Source organism: Nuphar pumila, chromosome 3 (genome assembly GCF_984573655.1).
Source record: "Nuphar pumila chromosome 3, dmNupPumi1.hap1.1, whole genome shotgun sequence".
Classification (NCBI taxonomy): domain Eukaryota; kingdom Viridiplantae; phylum Streptophyta; class Magnoliopsida; order Nymphaeales; family Nymphaeaceae; genus Nuphar; species Nuphar pumila.
In genome coordinates, this window is record NC_143251.1 from 59193244 (window position 1) to 59217758 (window position 24515).

Genomic DNA, 24515 nt, shown 5'->3' on the forward strand with positions numbered 1-24515 from the left:
GAAGTGTCAGGTGAGATCAAAGAGAGGAAGACGTCAAGTAGGTAGGGACGTCCAAGGGAAAGAAGAGAGAAAAAGAAAATCGTCCAAAGAGTAGGGGAGGACAGTGAGAGAGAGAGAAACTTCAATATATTTCCATGCATAAAAGGAGAACCTCAGCCCTCTATTTATAGAGTGGAGGTTTTGAGTTCAATCCTAAACTAATTGTGATTTCATAAAGAATCTTATCAAGAATAAGAAACTAAATAAGCAAGGCTCATAGAGGCCAATCTCTATAAAGACTCCTACATTAATTAAAACTTCTAAATAATTAAAAAACAATAATTAAAACTCTAACTAATTAATTTCAAAAAGAATCCAAGAAGCCTGAGAAAGTGGAGGGTGTCCCATGTTAATCTCCTTATTCATGTCCATATGTGGGCCCCGCTGGGTGGCCCTTCTTGGTTCTGACGTAGACATATGTCAAACTTTTCTTTCTTATAGTATGAACACATATTCATTGACTTTTTTACATGTGAGAAAGACACATTAGTTCTCACGTCACTCTTCTTGGTCCTACCTAGGCTTGGATGGCCCTCACTGCCTGCAGAGGTAGGTGTCTGGATCATGGAGCTCGGATCCACACCATCTTTTGAAATTCAACTCGTAACAGCTATGAACTTCCTACAACATACCTATATATTGCATGAACCTCAACAGGTTCGCATGTGCGAAGGGCAAAAATATCATAAAAATTTTGAGAGTCTACGATTTTGGATATGCAAAGGATTTTTTCAAATTGATAGGTATTTCAAAAAGTGTGCCATTTTTCAAGGACAATACAATCATTTTTTGTTGATATAAAGTATATCCATAACATATTTATTATTAGTTAGCGCGCCTATATGAAATGACCCAAGCCAAACATATGTTAATGTTGGGCTTTTGAAGCCTATCTTACAAGTTTGAACGAGTTCCTTATGAGTCGACCAAAAGTGTGCCCTACCTAGGGCCTACACTTTGTCCTTCTCTTAGATAACATATGAAGAATCACTATATGTTTAATCTCAAGCCAAATTTCTTAACCTCACATACAGGTTTAATTTGGTCAGGTATACCAAACCCAACCCGATGTTTCAAAACCGATTATACCTGACCCAATTTTAGTGGAACCATGGGTTCAGGTTGGATCCAAAATATAAATTTGTAATGAAAATGGGTCAAGTCTTAGGTATTATAAATGAAAACCCAAACCCATTTAGACCCGACCCACTTTTTATACCCAACCCAAATAGTTCCTCATAATACAAATTGAATCAACTCATGTAACACCGGAAAATTTGTTATAAATAAAGATGAAATTTATGTCTCAAATTTGATTTGAATTTTAATTTGAATTTCAATTTGATATTTAATTTGTATTTAATTTGGTTTGGAATTGCATTTTGAATTTTGGAAACTAGACCTATAGGATGTGATGCCCTCTATATGGGCCCTTCCTGGATCTAAGAGTCCATATGAGAAGAGCTTGAACAAGTCAAGCCAATCCAAGGGAGAGGGGGGACATCCCCACCTACTTGCCTAAACTCACTTTTTTAAGCTTAGTCAATGTAGTTAATTAATTTTCTAATTTTTATATTTTAGTTAAGTCAAACTAGTTAAGTTTCTTTATTCTATTAAAAGACCTAGTTAGCTAATGTGATTAATTATTTTCTTAATTACGTGAGAATCATAATATGATAGGACTCATAAACTAACATGAAATTTACATTAGATAAGAATTAATTGAGTTATCTCATTGGATTAGGAAATCTCATAAAGAGGCTATAAGAAGGAGGTCTTTACCTCCTTCCTCCCACATGCCCCCCTAGTTTTCTCTATTTTCTCTTCCTTCTTCCTCTCACACATTTTTCCTTGAAAAAAAAGGAACTAGTTTTGTGTAGATGCATCTACTTGGTGGTGTACATTGTCGAAAGGATTCATTGGTGAATATGATTTGGGAAAGCTTTTCGGTAGATCTAACCATTTTTTAGGTAGGTACACCATAACTTTATATGTATATATAGTGCTAAGATACATGAGCATGTCGTAGGATGATCTCTGGATATGTATCATATCAGCCTAGAATCACATACACTGATATGGTTTTAAGGATAAAGGTTTTAAAAACCAAAAATCTTTTTTTGAAAATCTATTTTTAAGAAAAAAGTATTTTCTTTGGTAAAACGGTTGATTTCAGATATAGATTCACGTTATGTATTATATTCATGTATTTACAACATGATTAGACGTTTGTACACATGAATCTGATATGTTCTTGATGAATCAAAATCATTAGATGTATTTTTCTTGTGTCTTTGATGAAAATCATAAAGTTTTTGTTTGTTTCTTAAAAACTGCATGTTATTCTGTGTATTTTGATCTGACATGTCTTAATAATAATTTCGATTCTCTCAAACCAAAATTAATTCATGTTTTTAATTCCTTATTTGTGATGATTTAGGGTTTGAGTCTTTGCATATATACATGTAACATGTGAATCTATAGTAAAAATCTCAAATATAAAATCATTTTAGATGATTTATGACAGAATTTATAATGATAGGTAAATTATGCGTTAACAGTCCCGAATTAGAGAATTGTGTTTGAATGCATGTCATGGTTCTAAAAGTAAATCAGATGAACATGAGAGGATTCTAGAAGTAAACCAAATGAACATGAGAGGATTCTAGAAGTAAACCAGATGGACATATGACATACTGATGTATAGTATCTAGGTTTATTGAGTTAGTGTGATTGTGTCATCACTTATGAACATCTTTTGAATAATGTGCTCTAAATTTCTATCATAAAGTTATAATGTGCAATATGATATATTAATGCACAACATGATGTTTTGATATGCAGCATGATATTATGATATGCAACATAATGTTATGTAATATTATGATATGCTATAAGACATGAAAATTATGCATGCATATATGGATGCTTATGAATGAGATTATGATTTAAAGAATCAATATGATATCTTAAGTGCATAAATATGTTGTATGACATGTGACGATGATGTGTTGTAAGGCATAAAAATATGCATGTACACGGGATCGCTCATGAAAGAGTAAGTAGTTGAAAAGAACCAGTGGAGTGCTCAAAGTGCACCAAGTTATAAAAAATTATACATGCACACATAACATAATAAATACCTGACGAGTTTAAAGGCACCAGAACAAATGAGCTAATAAAACTATATAACTATCATGAATAGGTAGTATGATATTCATACCATGAAAGGCATTGTGAAAAAATAATAACTTATTCAGATTGTCATGGAGGGGTACTTGGGCTATTGAGTCATAGAATACTGAATGAATGATAAACAACACGCGATAGAATACAATAGATCATATTCTTTAATAAAAACACCCAATAACTTATTTAGACTCGGGCTTACCTTGAAGAGGGTAGGTGGTATAAGACTATGTTAGACTGCTATATGTGTTTTGAAAGTAATGGTGTCTCGTTAGTCTTCAATCCGTAGAGTTAGGGGGTCAGAGTACCAATGTGTCCTAAGTGATAGGTTAATGTCTTCTGCAAAAATGTTAGGATGCATTATGTTTGCCGTCACTATGTTTTTTTGGTCACTGACCTCCCTCAGTGGATCTGTTACACTAAGTCACCTAAAAAATTAAAATACATGGCATAACACCCGAGTGGTCTCCTCTGATTTGACGATTACATCGTGAGTACCTGTAAGAGGGTAAGAGTTTTGGTCACTGACTTCCCTTAATAGATCTGTTATAGTAAGTTACTCAAAGAATTAAAATATATGACATAACACCTGAGTGGTCTCTTCTAATTCGATGATTATATTGTGGGTACCTGCAAGAGGGTAAGAAAAACAAAAACCTTACACTTGAGCACATTTATTCTGTGTAAAAACTTGTATTGAAAACATATCCTAATAATGTAGATGCATAATCATTAATATGTTCTTAATATGTTGCATGAATTTAATTGTTATAGTTGTTTACTGTAATGCATTATGATATAATGATATTACAATGCACATATTTTAAAAGAAAAAAATATATATTTCCATTAGTTTTATACATACATGTATTGTTAGTGTATTACAAATGAAACACAATGAGCCTGACCCCTCTATCATAAGTATTCAGGTAATGAGTAGATGAGTTGAAGCAACAACGAAATGCTATGAGTGGAGTAAAAAACAAACTATTTAGATTCGAGATTAGTCTTGAATAGAAAGACTGGTTAATTTGTTTTGAATGTTTTAAATTGGTTTATAAATTGTCTTGTCTATTTTATATTTCAGATTCTTGAGTTGAAACCGATTCATGTTTTGGACCTAAACTCAAGTCCAATACAAAAATTGAATCCAATTTCATGTTAAGTTATCATACTTATAACCCGCCTAAAATTCTAACCAAAATCAAAATAAATGCTTATGCTATATTTTTATTTTTCATGATAAAGAGTTCTTGTCCTTAGTTATCTCTTTCTCAAACGTTGTTTTAATGGACTAATATACGCTAACGCTTGCACATAAGCAATCCCGCTAGAGTATTACCATCAATAAGGCCTGGTATCAGTTCAAAAAAAAATTGCTCTATTTTTTTTGTTAAAATTTTTTAATGTTACAATTCAAACCGGGCCCTATTATGTACCCAAACCCATTTTATTCTTGAACCGACATGAACCAAAGCTCAAACCTATTATGTACCCAAACCCATTTTATACATGAATCGGTGCATTTTGAACATATACCATTGATGTCTTTTTATTTCAACTGAAAAGAATGGTTGGCATCAAGATATTCTTTTTATATTTAGATTTGACATTATTTAGAATAGTTAATAAACTTCTCATTTGTTAACACATAATCTTCTTAATGAATATATGATTCTATTAATTTACCGTATTTTTTATTAGCAAGTAATTAGGTCTAAAATATCAATCATATCAAGGCCTAAGCTGAAATCCAAACCTGTTAAAACCCAAACAGATCATACCCAAACCCATTAAACTAAATGGGTCTATATTTTTCGGCTATTCTGGACCCAAATCAAAACAGATCAGATCTGGGTCTAGTTTTTAAACCTGGTTAAAAAACAAATCTATTGAAGACCCAACACAATTATACCTGACCTCATACATACCCAAACCCGTTAACCTATATGGGCCATACCTGGATCTGAATTGGATCAGGTCAAGTTTGGGTCTACCTTTTAGACCAAATTCAGAATTGAGTCTGATAAGACCAGACCCAAATCCTACCGGGTTACACCCCTACTTACACAGAGGCGCTACACCGCCAATAATCAAGGTCAAGGGCCTTGATTTAGATTTATGCATTTTAGGTGTTCCTAGAAACGATCCATGTCTGACAGATTAGACAGTGACACTTGAAAATCCTTCTCTGGGAACCACGAGGCAAAGACTAAAGTCACAACATGAACCGAACATTTTTCTTTCATCAGTTTTTCCTTTACATCTTGTAGGAAGATGGAAATCATAGACAAACACAGAGTCAATTTCCCAGCATGAGACTGCAGGTTGATGACTTATTCTCAAACGAGGCAATCTGCAAACACCAAAAACCTTTTTTTTAGAGAGCAAACACCAAAAACTGAAATACACAGAAGGGGCAAATACATAATGAATGGAAAGAATATCTACGGACACAATTAACAATGAATATGCTCATACTAATCAAGATTAATGAATGCAAAAAAAATGTCGTGTACTTCTAGGATACATGCCGACCAAGTGCCAAAGCTAGGACAGGGAAGGTTCGACCCGTGCACATTTAAGAAACCATGAGTTGCAGGTGCGAGTTTGGGAGAAGCAGAAACGCTCATCTCATCCCTCATGCATGCCCATCAGTGCACATATAGTCTCTTGAACACCAATGCTTGCATTATGCAAACTTTGAGGCTCATGAGGCATAAATGCACGGAGGAATTGGTGTAGAATCAAAAGACAGGAGTGACGATATTTGAATTTTGCAAGCCTAATAATCCAGATTGGTATCCCATGAGATGCACGGCCTCTGCTTACTGAGAGGACATGACTGAAGAAAAGCAAATGGTACTACTCTGCAGATTAAGCAAAACAATATAAGAAATGTCTGAACGCAGATGTCAATATCAACATTCATAGGAAAGCAAGCTGTCTGTGAACCATAGAATGACAGCCATGTTTTAGCCAGCTTCGTGCAAAGAAAAGAAGATATCGAAACTAAAATTAGAATTTAACGACTGCTAAAATCCTTATCATGAAATCAATCTTAAATGTAAATTAAAGACCAATTTCATAGAAAGATACAGCACGGAAGAAAAAAAGGGAATTGCGCTGGGGTGAACTGATGGTAGTTTTCATTTACATGTAACCCATAGCTCTTAGGCTGATCCGGTACAGCAAAATAAGATGTAGAAGAACAACTATGATGGACAAAATAGTAACAGATCTTAGCTGCCCCTTTTCTGTTCGGAGGAAAAAATTACACACAGCTTCATCAAAATTGTGAACACAGGGAGGAACAAAAATAAAATGAACTCATGAAAGCAACTGTGAAAAATTGCTTGGGTAGTCCCCTTATTTTGTCCTGCAAATAAAACAAGAGCGGAAGAACAAGGTGAAAGGCACAACAAAAGATCTTCATCAGGCTGTCAATTTTTGTGATTCCATGTCCATATGCTCAAGCCTTAATGCCTCTAGGAGACCTTGCCATATTTCTCTGGTGCTGTTGACCACTTGAAAGTCCAATAGCTTGTTCCTTCTTCTGTAATAGTCTTCCAGTGGCTTGCTCTGAAAGAGAATAACAAAGTGAGGGCCCGTTTTCATGGTTCAACTGAGGTTGCTCTCTTGTTTTCTTTCTCCATTCAAAAATCAACTTTTACCCAGTGCATACACATTATATAGTTGCTAAAGATACATAAGAATAACATTATAGAAGATTGTGAGCATTAGTGAAACAGCTTGATCGGGATAAGAATCATGGCAAAAAAAGTAAGCAGAAGTGCAGACACTAGCACCTTTAAGTCTTATAGTGACTAGATCAATGTTTTGTCAGAAGGTCGACACATCCTCAAACAATCATCAACCAAGCACAATGATCAGTTAAACAATATAACAGTCTGTAGTTCCAAATCCTGTTACTACCAATAAACTCCTTTTTTCTTTGGGAGCGGAACTACTGCTACCAATAAGTTAACCAATGGACTAGTACAAAGCACAAATAAACGGGGAAAGGGAAACAATCTTACAGTTAAACAACCTCATAGTCTGTCCCTTCCAAATCCTTTTAATACCAATAAGGATTTTCTTTCTTTTTTTTTTAGAGAACTGTTAGTACTAGCAAGTTCAACCAATAGATTAGTACAATTAAAAGGTGAAAGGAAAACAAACTTATGCCTTTAAAAGGAGAGATCAAAGACAACCCAAAGGAGAAGAGGGAGTGAGAAAGCAGGCAGGATAGAAGACCTTAGTCAGTTGGTCTCAATCCTACAAGCTACAGCAGCCAAACCCCTGTATTACACAAACTTCAGTAGTACCTCAAAAGGCAAAAAACGAGAGAGAGAGAGAGAGAGAGAGAGAGAGAGAGAGAGAGAGAAGACAACCTCAAACAAACAACACTTGTTTGACTAGGAAAGTTTAAAAATCTCAAAACAAAACAGATCCTCCCCATGTTTGGATCTCAATTATCCATGAGAAGCCCATTAATTGTAAACCTAGTTATCTAGATTCAATCATCAGCAGTTCATGTATGCCCTCCTCAATCCTAGCTTAACCACTGAACCATACAAATCAGGGAGCTGTTCTGGCCAGAGTAGGCAAGAAACCAACATAATGGCCAAAGCTCGGCAATACCGCCCATGGAAAGAACAAAAAAAATAAAGTCCCTAAAGGTGTGTTTTGCTAGCGCATCCCGCATGATGTCGCGCCCATCAAACACTGGATGCGACAAACTCGCATCCGTGGAATGGTGAAACACTGTTCCACCCCTTGTTACGCTAGGAACAGGACAGTGGTAACACCACTAAAAAAACTCGAACGGAGAGAGAGTCTCTCTCTCTCTCACTCTCTCTCTTCATTTTTCCCCTTATTCTTCTTCTTCTCTGATTAGGGCTTTGAATAAAAAAATTGTTTGATTAGGGGTTTTTGAATCAGGTTTCTTTAATTAGGGTTTTTTATATTTAATTTGATTAGGGTTTTTTGTTGATTTGATTAGGGTTTTTTTCTTTGATTTTTTATTAGGGTTTTTTCTTTGATTTTCATTGATTAGGGCTTTGAATCAGATATCTTTAATTACGGCTTTTGATATTTAATTTGATTAGGGCTTTTTTCCTTTGATTTTTTTATTAGGGCTTCAAATCAAATATCTTTAATTAGGGCTTTTGATATTTAATTTGATTAGGGCCTTGAATCAAATTTCTTTAATTAGGGCATCGTATAGTTAATTTGATTAGGGGTTTTCTTGTATTTGATTAAGTTGTTTTTCTTTGATTTTCTTTGATTAGGGTTTGAATTAGGGATTTTTATATTTAATTTTATGATTTATTTTTCTTGTAGTTTAGGGTTTTTTGGTTTATTTGTGGTTTATTTATAATTTATTTGCTTGCATTTTAGGTTTTTATGATTTATTTATGGTTTTTGCATTTGTATATAAAATAAATATGAATTCTTATTTTTTTATCAAATTACCCAAAATGTAAACATTTTTTAGTACTTGGATCCATCTTGAGATCCATATTTGGGGCTAAAATAAATAAATAAATAATTTCTAATCTTTCATAATTAGATCCAATATGACACTGATTAACGCATTTATATCTTCCTCTTCCTACGGCAGTGGTGGCATCGGTTCTCCTCCTCCTCTTCAGACAGCAACGACACCGGTAAGCCTCTTTCTCCTCTTATCCTCTTCTTTCTCCTCTTTCGCCTCCTCTCTTTCTTCTTTTCCTTCTTCTTTCTCCTCTTCTGCCTCCTCTCTTTCTTCTCCTTCTTCTTCTTCCTCCTATCCTCCTTCTTCCTCCCTCCCTCCATCCCCTCCTCCTCTCTTTCTTCTCCTCCTCTCTCTCTCTCTTCTTTTTCCTTCTCCTCCTCTCGTTGCTGCAAGGGCCAAACCCAAGGTTGGGTTCGGCAAAACCAGAACCCAGGGTTGCTAGGTTCGGATCTGCTGAACCCAAGGTTGTTGGGTTCTCTCTACTGAACCCAGGCCTGGATTCGACTCTGGCAGAACCTAAACCTAGATGTGGGTTAAGAAGAACTGAACTCAGGCTTGTTGGAAGCTGAACCAAAGGCTTGGGTTCGGCAGAACCCGAACCCGGACCTGTATTTAACATTTTTAAATTTTAATCGTAATGCAAACAAGAATCATCCAAATTTTGGGATATAAACCCAAAGGAGTGTAACTTGAAGGAGGAGCATGATTTCAACACCGTAAACATGGACTTATTTGAGTGTACTCTTCCTTCTTATGATGAAATTGATGAAGAAGAAAAAAATTATGAAGATCATTGCCTTATCATCATATACATTGTGTATGATATACTTTTGGTATGCAACTATGCATTGTTTGCTTCTTTTGTTAGCATAATTTGCTTATTTTCTGCTGGACTTGTTTGCTTCTTTTTTGCTTGACTTGTACTTCGTAGTTAATTTGATTTATTGCATGAATTCATTCATGATGAATTGATAATATGATAATTATTTTTATTTCATTAGTAATGCTAACTTAAAACTATTAAAGTATATATATACCCTCCCCGCAACCCGAACCCAAGTTTTTTTTTTAAGTGCCGCATCACCACACCCACACACGTATCCACACCCACACATGTATCCGACATAGCTTCAAAATCATGATCTTTTCATAACAAGAGTAACTTGGGAAAAAAACAAGACTTATCTTCACATAAGTATGATATGGGGAAAGAAATAGCATGAAAAAAATTAGATGCATTTCTTGTTAATTAATATATAAAATGAAAAAAAATACAAAAATACCAGTTCAACACTTCAATATTAGGTTATATTCAATATCAAATCAAGATTGTGCATGAATTCTTTTTGCCAGTTTTTGCATCAACAGAAAGAAGCAGGGAAAAAAGACCCCCAGATAAGAGAGGAATTGTGTCATCCATGAGTATCAGATGATCGTCATGAGAGGAATAAAGGAACAAAGAAATTATAATCCCTCTGTGAATAAAGGCAGGAAAGAGTTTGACTTCTTACAGTATAAAAAACACAAGAAAGATCACTTTGCGATGTTACCTCCTGAACATATACTCTGAGTTTTTCTTGCAAAGCTGACTCTGTTTTAGCTACTTCAGCAGGCAGCTTGGCTTGAAGTGTTGAGTTCAGCAGAATGTTTAGAGAACTATTTGCACCAGAATCACTTCTAACAGATTTCTCGCATTGTGAACAAATGCAACTTCCCAAGTGTTTTTTGGCTACACAATCCTCCATGCATTTGAAATTCACAACCAAGTCAATGTCCGCTATGTGATCAAGAATCTCCTGCCATCAACATAATTAAATTAGAGCTACAAGATTGCAAAATTTTTCAAAGAACTATCACCACATTATTACTTAAGTAAACCTACATATTAAATCACCACAAGGATTATACATATACATGTTTAGGTGTATGCGGAACTTACAGCTTGAATCCGAGTTCGAGGGAAGCCATCTAAAATGAAGCCTGTTTCACCTTGGTAATAACCCTGTTCCAGTCTTTTCGACAACAGCCCCAGGATTATGTTGTCTGGAAGTAGCTTGCCCTCATTTAACGCACTGGAGATCTACATTTGTTCCACATGATTAGTTAAAAGAATAAGATAATGCACCAATAAAAGATCCATTATATAGCAACCATCCTATGTAGCCAATAGAACCACAGAGACCAGAAAATTGAGCAAACCAAACCAGACGGTGTGATTTGCACAATAAGCCTATTGCCAAGGTGAGAAGCACAATCAACCAGGAATGCAGGAAGCATGCACGTTTTAATATCTATGTGAAGCAAAAGACGAGGAATAGTTGTGAAACAAACTAAGACTCAAGGGGTTAGCGTAGTTGGAATGGGCATCGGCTGTCATATCAGTCGGGGTTCAATTCCCACAGGCTTTATCCCCCTTGCAATAAGCTGAAGCTGGTGGCTCCCTGAGGTCGAGGGGTGCCCAAGGGTTTACACCATGGTTGCCAGTTGAGGAAGCGGGAGCGGAAAGCGAGGCACTTTCAAAATTTTAGGAAGCGGGGAAGAGTGGGACCACTTAGGACCGATTCGGGAAGCGTCTCGGAAGCGACCTAGGAAGCGTCTCGGAAGCGACCTAGGAAGCATCTCGGAAGCGAGGGGGAAGCGAAAAAAATAAAAATAAAAAATACAAAAAAATTGAAAAAAACAGAAGAAGCGAGGGGGAAGCGTGGGGGAAGCGTGATGGGAAGCGTGCTTCCCATTAAAGGGAAGTGCGTCCCCCATTAAAGGGAAACGTGTCCCCCATTAAAGGGAAGTGAGCTTCCCAAAAAAGGGAGACACTTCCCCACGCTTCGGAAGCGCGACGTTTCGCGCTTCCCCTTTTAGCTAGGCGCTTCCGGTAACCCTGGTTTACACCTCTCCGGGGTGGTTTCCCCATCCGCATGAAAAAAAACTAAAATTTGCTTTGTTGGGCAATTAGGAGTCTTGTTAGAAGTTCCAAATTGAATAAAAAAACATATTATATAACTATTCTTAACCATAGTCACTAGTATTGTTCTTGGTAATTTCTCAATGATGTTTTCTTGTGAAGGTTTTTCTTTCAAAAAATTGCTTTTTTTGGAGTAACCTAGGAAAATTCTCAAAAAAATAGAAATTGAAAAAGAAAATGTAAACAATAATAAAAAAGACGTGAAATAATAGTTTCATAGTATTAATTTTCTTGTGAAAATATAAACAAAAAAGTTAGAAGAGTTGTTTTAAATATAAAAGAAACAAAAAAGACTTGAAAATGTATACTTAAAGAATACACAAAGTTAACCACTTTTTTCAAATATCTCATGAAAATGTCACAAAATTTTATGTCCTGGCAATATTTTTCAGATAATATCGGCAGACATTAAAATTACAATAAAAACGTGGTCTTTTCAAATTATTCAGTGAATATGCTCTTAAAATTCAAGATTAACCATGATCAACAGAAAGCTTAATACGTCCGCATTAATATAGATGCCCATTTCCTTCAATGTTCTGAGGACTGGCTGACTCAGCTGGGCCATGAGCCGGATCTGCCCAGGGTCCTACTCCTATAACCCAACAACGACTAACGTTTAGGGTCTTGGATTGCAAAGATCCAGATCGAGACAACGAGTCAGTCGGAAATCTCCTCACCTGAACCTAAAACACAAGGGTCTCTATTTTTTCCACAGACACACACACACACACACACACACACACACACACACACACACACACACACACACACACACACACACACACACACACCAGGGTTGCTCTTGCTTACGCTCAAGTTTAGGGACGTAAACGGGTGGGATTGAGTTCAGACGGAGCAATGACGAACCCAACGTAATTACAGAAATGCCCTCATAAATCAATTCAAATGCGCAAAATACCCTCGTCAAGCTCAAAGCCCACAATGACCAAAATGCTAACCTCGCGGATCGAGCAGCAGCGGAAGTTTCTCGAAAATTCGAGAAAGAAAAAATGCTCGCCGGGAGGGAGAAGCGGAAGATCATTTTCCATGAGTAAATTGAGAAAAAATGAAAAATAAAAAGGAACAAGAAGGAACCAGAGAGAGATAAGCAAGAAAGAATTGGGTGGATTCCTCCCGATTCCTTTCGTATCCATTTTCTGTCGAATTCCCTCGAGCCATGTCCATCAATTCTACTCAAATCTGGGCGTTTGTTTCCCTCCCTCGGCGCGTCTCAAAGTGACTGATTTTTCTTTTTCTTTTCTTTTTGAGGCGTAATTGAAAGAAGAAAAGACCAAAAAAGAACAACAATCTCAAAACTAGAAAAAGATCGGCTAAAAACAGAAAACAAGAAAAGGTCACAAAAAGAAGAGGAAATCGACCAGCATCACAGTACGCAATTCACAATCAAAACCCCTGAAAATGACCAGAAAAATACGAGATCCAACGACTCGTGACAAAATTAAAACAAAACAAGTAATTTTTCTGAAAATAAAAAAACGATTAAAGACGAACAAAAGGAGTTGTCACAAGAAATTGCCCGCAATGAAATACCTGAGAGAGAGAGAGAAAGACGCCCCTACCTGCTTGGAGAGGGGCGAGCCGTTGCGGGAGGAGACGAGCTCGCTCCTGACGAGGCTGCCCATGGAGATGTGGGGGACGCCGAGGAGCCGGGCGAGCCGATCTGCGTAGGCGGACTTCTCAACGCCGGGGGTCCCGATGAAAACCCACTGCACGCCCCGGCCGCAGTCGACTCCCGGCGAGTCAGCCGCGGGTACGCCGAGCCGACCCCACTCCTCCACGTCATCGCTCAGATGCAACGCCGCGGCGGCTCCATACGATCGGCTCCGAGCGCCTGCCGCTAATCCGGCGAGCTGCCGCGAAGCCACCGGCGCCAGGTGGCGGATTCCGGCCATCGGCCTCTTCCTCCGAGACGGGGGTTCCTTTGGCGGCAGAAAGGCAGAGGGTTTGGAGAGGGATAGCGGAGGGGGGCTTTATGGGTGGACGAATAACGAAATTACCCCAGAAAGAAAAGTTATCCCCATTTTCAGCCTTTTGAGGGCGAAGAGTTCGGAGACAAAGACGAAACTACCCTTAGAGAAATTGAGGGCGTCATTCGGAAAATGTTTATAACGCCCCAAAAAACGTACAAATTGACGTGAAAAAATTAAAGGTTAGAAAGGACTGATAAAACTGGTAAATTAATCCCCGTATGATTGGAAGCAGTGTTGTGGAAAGCGTTGGGCTTAGTCAGGGGCTCCACCAAAATACGAGGAGAGGCGTAAGCTTTCAGGTGCAAAGCTTAAGCTTAAAAAAAAAAAAAAAACTTAAAAAAATTATCTAAAATTATAAATAAATAAAAAATATTTTATCGACGAAGCACCAATCAGGTAAAAAGTAACATTAATGCAATAACTTGATCTATTTAAGTATCAAATAAATAAAAGATGAGTATTCATTCAATAAAAAACTAACATTAACAACAAAATGCATATTAACACTAACAACATCACATCATAATTAGAAAATGCATGATAACATTAACAACCAAATATTAATGTATTTGTCGAGAACTCTTCAAAGTGAGAGTGTTAACATTCACAATTACAACTGAAAGACAAAAAAAACATATAAATGATCAATAGCTCTATGATATGAATTAGGCCATAGGCTCTTATTGTGTCTCATTATCATCAATATCTAAGTCTTCAATATCATCATCTGAAGAATCCATATAAATAGGTTCTCCTTTATCTTTATTCTCTGACTCTTCATCATCTACACTTTCTTCATCCACATCCTCAGTTACTTCTTTTGCTTTTCTTTTTCCTTCAATAAAAAATCATGTATTAAATATTTATGTTATATAATTAAAAAATATATATGTATATTTATAGCAAGGTAAAAAGAATAAAACTTTAACTCGATTTCTTGAAGACCTGTCTTGCCTAGAACCACTTTGTGAAACATGAGGTGAAGTGACTTTTTCAATAGGCAGATACTCAATAACATTTATGTCAAAGTTTGGATCCAACCATGAATCCTCCAACCAATTGGGATCACTTGGCAACACTGGATCTTCCTTCTCCATAATCCACTCATCGTCTGAGTCTATATGATCTAGACATATAGGGTCTTTGGTAGCCCTTCTTCTCATATTTCTCTCTCTTAATTTCATATTGTACATTACAAAAACCAATGCATTCATTTTCTCTTGTTCAAGTTTATTCCTTCGTTTTGTATGCACCTATAATTTCAAATCATTGATAATCAATTATAAGATAATTAAACTTATAAAAATATATTTCAAAAATAAAGTACAAAGTCACAAACCAATGAGAAAGTACTTTAATTCCTCTCACAGCCCGATGCACTGCACGTCAAACTTAGAATTCGAATTGCAAAATTCATCAACTCGAGATTTTTGTGCCCAAATGAACTTCACCAATCAGCTGCATTCAAATAAAATAATAAAAAATTGATAAAAACATTAAAAATGTCATAATTAACAAAAACATAAAAAATATTGACAAATAACAACATAATTACAAACTCACCAGGACTTTTTAATTTTCTTGTTGTAACAATTGCCTCTCTACTAAACAACCCCTTTGCCTTTTTAAATGCATCGATTTGTATTGTAATTTTCAACCGAATATTTGCATCAGAAACCAATTTTTCAACACAATCATAAAAGTCATTCATAACTTCTCCATCAGGGTTGAAGTTGTCAGCATAATGAAAATGTGGATTTAAATAATAGGCAGCTGCATGCAAAGGCTTATGAAGTTGCAAGTCCCATCGTCTATCAATAATATCCCAAATAGATTTTCTTTCAACCTTATCAAGGTTTAAAGCAATTTCCTTCTTCGCTCTATTCATTGCCTCATATAAAAATCCCATAGCAGGTTCGTATGTATCAACTAGTCACAACACTTTCACGAGAGGCAGTGTAGCTTTAATTGCATATGATATGCCAGCCCAAAACTTATAATCATTAAGAACAATATAAGAAATGTTCTTAGCATCAGATTTCTTATAGTAATTAGATGATCTAAAATTTAAAGATAAGAACATTGACTTTAACTCTTTCTTATAACATCTAATACTATGAAGTGTAAGATATGTTGCAGCAAAATGAGTGACGGTTGGACGTAAAAGTTCTTTCTTCTTTATGAATTTTCTCATTAAATTTAATACTCATGCATGACTATAAATGTATCTTGTAATTTTTTTTGCCTTTTTCACTCTATCTTTAAAAATTGATATCTTTCTAATATCTTCTAACATAAGATCCAAGCAATGTGTTGCACAAGATGTCAAAAAATATGTTTTTTCTGCTGTTAACATATTCTCAGCTGCCACATAATTTGGTGCATTATCTGTAATGAATTACACCACATTACTTTCACAAATTTCTTTAACAACTTCTTCAAACAACTTACACAATTTTGCACCAGTTTTTTCTATGTCGCTGATGTTAACGGACTTCAAAAATATTGTCCAAGATGAGTTGTTCACAAGAAAATTAATTAAGTTTCTTCATTTTTCATCTATCCAACCATCTGCCATAATGCTGCAACCAACCTTTGGCCATTCCTTTTTGAACTCTTTTGAAATTTCATGAGTACAATCTACCTCATCCTTCAAAATCCATGTTCTGATCTCATGATAAAAAGGTGGTTTGAACCCTCGCCCATAATTTGTAATAGCTTCTACCATTGCACCAAAATATGGATTGTTGCAAAGATTAAATGATAAGGCATTTGCATAAAAAAATCTACCAATGGCACGACATACATTTTTTCTTTCATCCCTTTTGAAAGCAGTGTTTATTGTGGTTTGTCATGCTTTTTTATTCACAAAAAGGTCCATAGGACCACCTGTGCTTGTTTTTGCATCACTACATGATCCACTAGTTTCTTTATTCACATTATCGCCTGTTGATGATCCAAAATAAACACTTCTCCCGATATCCAAATTATTTTGTTCTAACTCTTCTTTCTTTTGCTTCTGATCCTTTAAATGATTCTGAAAAAATCTTTTCACATCAGGTGGAACCACTTCACACATGCTTACACCATGTTTTGTGCCAGCTAAGTGATGTTTTAGCCTATAGATGCCTCCTATAGTCTCTTTATGACAGTAATTGCAAATTACATGTCCTACGAGTTTGAGATCTTTAGTGGGATTTGGAACTTTAACTCTATGATCCCATCCTACATCTTTTCTCACTGTTCAACTACAAAAATACATATAACAAAATATATATTAACATCATGCATTTTGCTGACCACATTACATGAAAAATAGACAAAGGGAACCACAACCAAAAAGACCAAATAAGCATGTCCATGATTTGGCACAATCATTTTCCTAGAAAGAAAAAATTGGACCAAACTTAGCTCAAATTAGTATCTTGTTTTTAATATATCAATCCATAGGAGATTTTTTTTTATAGAAAGAAAAATTTAGACAAAACCTTAGCTTATATTAGTATCTTTTCTGGAGTACATTAATCAACGAGAAACAGAACTAGGAGACAAAATTCTGCACAGAATTTCATATCAACAATAACTAATCATACTTCACAGAATATTTGCAATGTTGAGAGAAAAAACTAAAGCAAAACAACAATGAGAGAGACATCAAATGAAGGAAATCAAGTCAACATGGATATCTTGAGAGAAAAAATAAAAAACATAAAAACTACTTTAACTACAATGTGATTTTTATACAAGCTCTCAAGCTCCACCAATTTAATGCAGTTCGCACATGGTATCTGACCTACCAATTACAATCTAAGAACAACTGAAGATTGATATGAGCACACCTAGAAATAAAAAAACATATTTGCAAAAAACATATTTGTGTGCAAATCTGTTGGTTATAGCAGGCAGAGGCCAAGTCCCTGCCTGCCTGAAACAATATATGGCAGGGGCTTGGCCCTTGCTTGCTATAACCAACAGATGGCATAGGCCTCGGCCCTTGCCTGACTGAATCATAGAATGGCCCCTGCTAGAAACAAAAAACAGGCAAGGGCTTGGCCCCTGCCTGCTTGAAACAATATATAGTAGTGGCCTCGGCCCCTGACTGACTGAATCATAGAATGGCCTCTGCCATTCTATGGCCTCTGCCATTCTATGGCCCCTGCCATTCTATGGCCTCTGCTAGAAACAAAAAGCAGGCAAGGGCTTGGCCCCTGCCTGCCTGAAACAATATATGGTAGGGGCCTCGGCCCCCGCCTGACTGAATCATAGAATGGCCCCTGTTAGAAACAAAAAGCAGGTTGAGGCTTGTTCCTTGCCTAATGGAAATCATATATGGCAGGGGCCAAGGCCCATACCTGACAGGGACCACAATCGGCAAGAGCCATGAGCCCTGCCTGCCAGAATAAATTGCATGGCAAGGGTCGTGCCCCTGCCTGCTATAGAGATTCAAGAGAGGGAGACAGACACAAAGGAAAAAGAATGAAGGGGTCGGGTTACCTGGGGTATGGCTGCTTCCGGCCTCGCAACTGCTTCTGGCGAGAAGGAGGAGGTTGACAAGGAAGAGACGCTAGAGAGGAACTGCGAGAGAATGTGAGGGAGAGGGGCTGCGAGAGAGAGGGAGAGATTGTGAGAGACGAGAGAGAGGGGCTGCGAGAGATTAATTAGGGCCCTCGACCCTCGTTAGGGTTGGGGGCAAGATTTTAATTATGGTCAAATAAGGGATTTGACCCTCATTTGACCATAATCATGAGGTGTGTGTGCCTCACCGTGAGGTGCGCCTCGCCTCGAGGCATACGCCTCAAGGCCTATGAGGCATACGCCTCTATGCATTTGCGCTTCAAGATTGTGCCTCAAGGCACAAAGGCCCTCACCTTGAGGCAAGGTGCACTTTTTGTGCCTTGAGGCACATTTTTAATAACACTGATTGGAAGTGTTCACGTTGTATGCAGCATCGCTGCACAGTGGGCATGCAGCAACATACAAAAACTGCCAGCCACTGCATTTTTTTTTAGACAAGTGTGGTTTCTATCTCGAGAAATGTGGACATGGATGTTCTAAACATGAAATGTTGTTGCATACAAGTTGACCCCTAATGATAATGACGATGGTGACAGGCTAGTTGGCTTTTATTTAGATAAATAGATTAGTTTTGCATTTAAAAGTGTATTCATGGGTTTTGTTTTTGGCAAAAATTGATGGCATAAAGGCTTCAAATTTTAATTTATTCATAAAAATATTTTTTCTTTAGAAAATACAATCCATGACATAGACACTAGTATACCAATTAGGTATCTCTCAAACTTGAACACAAAGAGGATGGCTCATATGTCACGTGACGAAAGAACAAACCATCATCTGATATCAAGGATGAGACCGCCATTCGATATTGGGGATGGTAATACATCGCTGCACTGAATGTTTGGATAAGTTAAATGGCTTATCTCTATCTCCTCTCAACTGTCCTGCGCATTTTTTAGGGTGGAAGGCTTTCTCTTGAATGAACCTTTATCCCATGACTTTATTGGATGAGTCAGATTCATTGAGATTGAATCCATACCTAAAAGATTTAATGATTCATATCTCATTCAAAACTCTATAAATAGGGGTTCACCCTTATAGTTAGAGGGGATAAAAATTACAGGTCTGAATGCTAGCCCTATAAAGAGCATCTACAATGAACACAACCTCGCTCTCCTCTCAATTTTGAAAGTCAAAATCTTATACAGAGGCGCGAATGAACGGACAAAGCCAGTTAGAGCTTGAATGATAAATAGACCCAAGAGTCTGAAAAAGGCATGCAACAACACTAATTTGTTCATTTCTCTATGGATTTGGATTCGTGCATGAATATTCATACATTCTCATCTTTTATTACACATTCGCATCCCAAGGAGCCCCAACAATACAAGTCGAGCTACGAAGATCAAAAAACCTGTTTTGAATTTACTTTTCACTCGGCCAAAAGACAGTCAAGACTTGCAAACGATGTCTCCATACATTTCAAAAGGATTTTATAAATTCAGGTAAGTTAATCTTTCCCAACTTATAAATTTTTACCAACATTTTTATTGTGATCACGATGGGATGTCATACTTTTTTTGTTATTTTTGTAGCTAAAATTTTATCGTGAGGGAATTTTGAGCCCTAACAAGCCAAAAATCTCAATTTTCGAGTTTATATCTCTATTTGGATCGCAAACCTTGTTTTTCCATCCACTGACCTTTTGTCATTCGACTTTCATAATTCGTTGACCTTCTGTCTTCCGACATTGTGATGTCTAGCAAGGTTTTGCCATTTGTAGACCTGCGTGTTTGTAGAATCATCATGGAAAAATGTAACACTCATAAATTAAAAAAAAATGGATCCAGGTTAAATCTGATCGAATCCAACCCAGATTCGGGTCCACACAGTGCCCCCCCCCTCCCCGTGTTTCTATTTAAAACCCCAGAGGAGGTTTATTTTTACAAATCAGAACCCTCGACTCTGACCTCTCTCTCTCTCTCTATGAAACCTCTGACCCGTCGAAGTCCCCTTCGCCAATGGCACCTAAACCCTCAGGTACGCATCTCTCTCTGTCTCGCCTCTCCTCCCCCCTGTTTCTTCTTCTTCCTCTGCTTTCTTAGAGGACAACAATAGCAGTCGGATGCTACTGTGGTCGTTGGTTGCCGACCTGGTGGGGCGGCTGAAGCCGCCACCCCTCCCCCCCTGTTGGCACTCGAGCCCATTGCCTCATCTCGGTTTCCTAGTAAACCAAGGTAGAGGAGGGGTGTTGCCCCTCCCACCTTCTTCTCCCAGCAGGAGGGCAACACCCTCCTGCCCTCTCTCTAATTTAACCTAGCAGAGGAGGGGCACTGCCCCTCCGCGCTCCCTCTTTTCCTTTGTTACAGCAGAGGAGGGGTGTTGCCCCTCTCTGTTATCTCTCCCTCTCTGATTAAACACACTCTTGCTTTCTCTTTCTTCTCTCAAAATCTCAGGCAGAAGGGTGATGCCCCTCCGGCCCTTTCCCTTTCCTCTAATAGCACACAGGGACAACCCTCCTACCTCTTTTCCCCCTCTCCTTCTCTTTTGACATCAAGTAGGAGGGACAACCCTCCTGCCCTCCACTCGTCTCCCTTTTTGTCACAGGCACGAGGGACGACCCTCCTACCCTCTCTTATACTCCTCAAAGCAAGATATTGAGCTGGGCTCAGTTTGAACCAAGCCCAGTCGGTTCTTTCAATTCGAGGATCGAGCCTGAGCTCAGTCCTATACTGAATGGTGGCCCGACTAGGCTTGGTCGAACCACCAAGCACCCCCCCTCTCTATCCCCTCTTGTGCGGGAATCGAGGCTGGAGGCCACAATCGTGGGCTGGCCATTGTCTGCGGTAGCAGCCCAACCAAGCTGGGAAGGCCCGACCAAGGTTGGCTCGGTCTCTTTCGAGCCCAGCTCGGTCCCTGCCCCCAATCAGTCAGACGCAGTTGAGCTGAGCCCAGCCAACACCAGGCCCCAGCTTGATTCACTCTGATATTAGACCCGACTCAACACGGTCGACTCGAACCAGGGGCGGGTTTGACCCCTGCTACACGAGTGTTACTTATTTTATTTATTTTAAGTGGTTGCATTGTTCTCTTTTGCAGTGCAATAAAATATCTTTTAACGCACCCCATCGGCACAACAGATACAACATGCGCACCAAGGCACAAGGCCTTGAAGACCTATGCTCAAAATCATTTGCAAGTCCTATCATCTCTGAGGTAGGGAAAAGTTGCATACAAGGATAATGGCAGGACACTTCTAACATATATGTATTTAACTCATATATATATATATATATATATATATATATATATATATATATATATATGCTTTTAATTCAAGGATGCAATTTTGTGTATTCTTGTCCATTTAAAATTTATGGTATTTACTTTGCCATCATGTTATTACATGCACAGACTACGTTTTACACAATTTACTTAGTTGATGTATGGTTTCATACATCGTGCACTACTTACATAATTTATTTAGCCAATATACGATTTCGTGCATCACTTACACAATTTATTTAGCTAGATGCATGGTTTCTCACATTGAGTGTTACTTTATGTCATTCACTTGTTGTCGCACTATTACATGCACAAGCTACTGCTTACGCAATATATTTGGCCGATGTACGGTTTCGTACACCATGCACTATTTATGCAATTTATTTAGCCGATGTATGGTTGCATACATAGTTCATCGCTTATGCAGTTTATTTAGCTCGATGTGTGGCTTCGCATATCAAGTCTTGCTTTATGTCATTTACATTGTCGTCATGCTGTAATGTGCACAGGATTATGCTTTGATATATATGTATCATATATACATGTATATGACTTTGTAAGGTATCCAGTTTTGCGTACTTCTGCCTACCTTGCATTATGCTTGCATTTAAAGATGCAGAATTGCACATGCTCTTTAAGTCTTTAAAAAAAAGAGAATTTCATGTGAGGTTCTAATGTTTGTAATATTCGTTGTTTTGAAAAGCAAAAATAAATATCTGGTGGTTTTTTATTCTCAACCAAGTCTTTCCCTCAACCTTGCGTAGCTTTAAGAGGTACATATGGTCTTTTATTTGATATCCAAAACTGACGCAGATATCCCCGACCTAGAGCATGAGACATTGAGATTTTCTAAACAAAGTTGGGTTTTTTTTATGAGAAACTGATAACCCTCTTATTGTAACAGTACTATCAGACATGCATGACATGTTAGTATTACGATGATTGGATGAGAGATTTATGGTAACCTCGCAGTGTGCAAATACCAAATGAAAAAAAATTATATAAATAGTGATAATCGAAACCTTAAGATTTCTAAATAAAGTTGAGGTTTCTTTCTGAAAAAATGATACCTTCTCATCGTAATGGTACTATCATATATGCTCGGCATATTAGTACTACGATGATTGGATGAGAGGTTTATGGTAACCTTGTAGCGTGCAAATATACAATGATGAAAAGACAATCACATAAATGGTGATCATAGCCTTCATAGGCAAGATGCTCAAGTTGGTTTGAAAAACCAAAGCATGTAGAATGTGATGGTATAAAAACTCTGATGGACAGGTTGTTAACAACTACACTCCTAGAGCAAATGACTCGGTGTCCCAAGTCATCAAAGTTAGGGGACTGGGCTACCAAAAATTATCCTAGGTGGTAGGTCCCAATGACTTCTACAGAAGTATGGATGCATTCTCTTGAATGAGTGACCTCTAGAGAATTCTCTCTTGGTCATTGGCCGACCCCTTAGGAGCAGACTCAACTAGTTGTCTGGGGTATCAAAATATATAACATAACAAACCCTTAGGCAGTCTCAGTCATTTTCATGTTTTTCCTATGCATACCCTAAAGACAATTAATATCGAAATAAGGTTATCATATTCATTTTACTTATTTATTTTTGCACTCTATGAAAGGAACAACATATATGTTAGTTTTGTTCTGAATTGTTATATCTATGCACCTACCATATTTTTATCAATCTGACCTGTTTTATGGGTACAAGTGATGATTAGGTCAGAACGGCAAGCAATGACACGATGACGTGATGATATTAAGATGAGACTCTTTCCTTGATATTTCACTCCTGAGGACATTTTTTTAATTTGGTATAAGGATTTCTTTGAAATTTCCCTTTTTGTATAAATTTTAAAACCTTATTTTGAATTTATTTGGTTTCAATGAATGTGCGAATTTGTAGGGGGGAAAGTAGAGAATGCTAGGATCTTGATGCTTTTTAAAGATTCGATGAACTCTTATCTGACGGGTTTTAACCTTCTATAAAATCAACCAGCATTGTTGGGATTTTGTTTGTTGTTCTCATAAGATATATATGAATTTTGTCCTTGTTTCTTCGAGTTCTTTAAACCCTAACTTGAACATCCTTCATTATAAAAGATGAAGCACATCACGCATGGAGATTCGACTGACGAAGAGTCAGAGCAGTAGGGATTCATCATAGATTCCCTCAGTACCCTAGCCAATAAAATCTAGAGTCAGATTTGTACCCAAGGAGATCAAGTTATGCCTATTGAGGCGAACCACCACCAAGGCATAATTACTTATGAGAAATTTCTGAAACTAGATTCCTCAACCTTTGTTGGCAAGGTCGATCTGGAGCTCACCGAAAACTGGGTTAAGGAGACCAAACAAGCTTTTCAGGTACTATCAATACCTGAGGAAAAGAAGATGATTTTTTGTACTTATCAGCTAAAGGACAACACTCACAAATGATGGGATACAACCTAGGGCATCCAATGTTTGGGATCCATGATCATTCCTTGGGAAGCTTTTTTCAGTGCCTTTTTGGCAAACTATTTTTCCCCATATGTGTGGGGAAAGAAGAAGACAAAAATTTTGGAGTCATGCCAAGGTAGCTCGAGTCTGGTGGATTACATCATAAGGTTTCAAAACTTGGAATGATATTGCCCCAGCCTGTTCGAAGATGATCGTGAGAGGGCCGAAAAATTTATTTGGGGGACTGAAGGAAGGACTTTGTCATCGAGTCTTGACCAATATGCCCTTAACCTTTTCTGCGATGGTTATGACAACTACACTTCTAAATGATGATTTGGAGCGAGTTAAGGGTGGACAAGACAGAAAGTCTGCTGGTAATGGTGAAGGCAACACACAACAACATACTAACGGCAAAATGCAGAGACCCCCACTCAAGAAGCAAAATCAAGATAGAGAAAATAAGCCACAACAATCGCCAAAGCAGATATGTTCGAAATGCAACTATGTTCATCCTGAACAATGTGTCCTCAAAACACTAGAGACTATCTATATTATGGGAAGATGGGGCATTATGCCC

General features: G+C 37.5%; 1 protein-coding gene across 2 annotated transcripts; it reads right to left on the reverse strand.

Annotated features, from left to right (window-relative positions):
• Positions 1–5467: 5467 nt before the first annotated feature.
• LOC149842954 (putative adenylate kinase 7, mitochondrial) lies at positions 5468–13719 on the reverse strand. Of its 2 annotated transcripts, none has more exons than XM_089999527.1 (4): positions 13274–13705; positions 10668–10808; positions 10279–10524; positions 5468–5584 (listed from the first exon to the last, which is right to left on the reverse strand). In XM_089999527.1, exons 1-4 carry the CDS (start codon positions 13604–13606, stop codon positions 5531–5533), a joined length of 774 nt encoding a protein of 257 aa, XP_089855653.1. In that variant the 5' UTR covers positions 13607–13705; the 3' UTR covers positions 5468–5530. The 2 variants fall into 2 exon arrangements, with proteins under 2 accessions (XP_089855653.1, XP_089855652.1); XM_089999526.1 differs by lacking the exon at positions 5468–5584 and adding an exon at positions 6273–6810 and having other exon boundaries at positions 13274–13719.
• Between the last annotated feature and the right edge of the window lie 10796 nt (positions 13720–24515).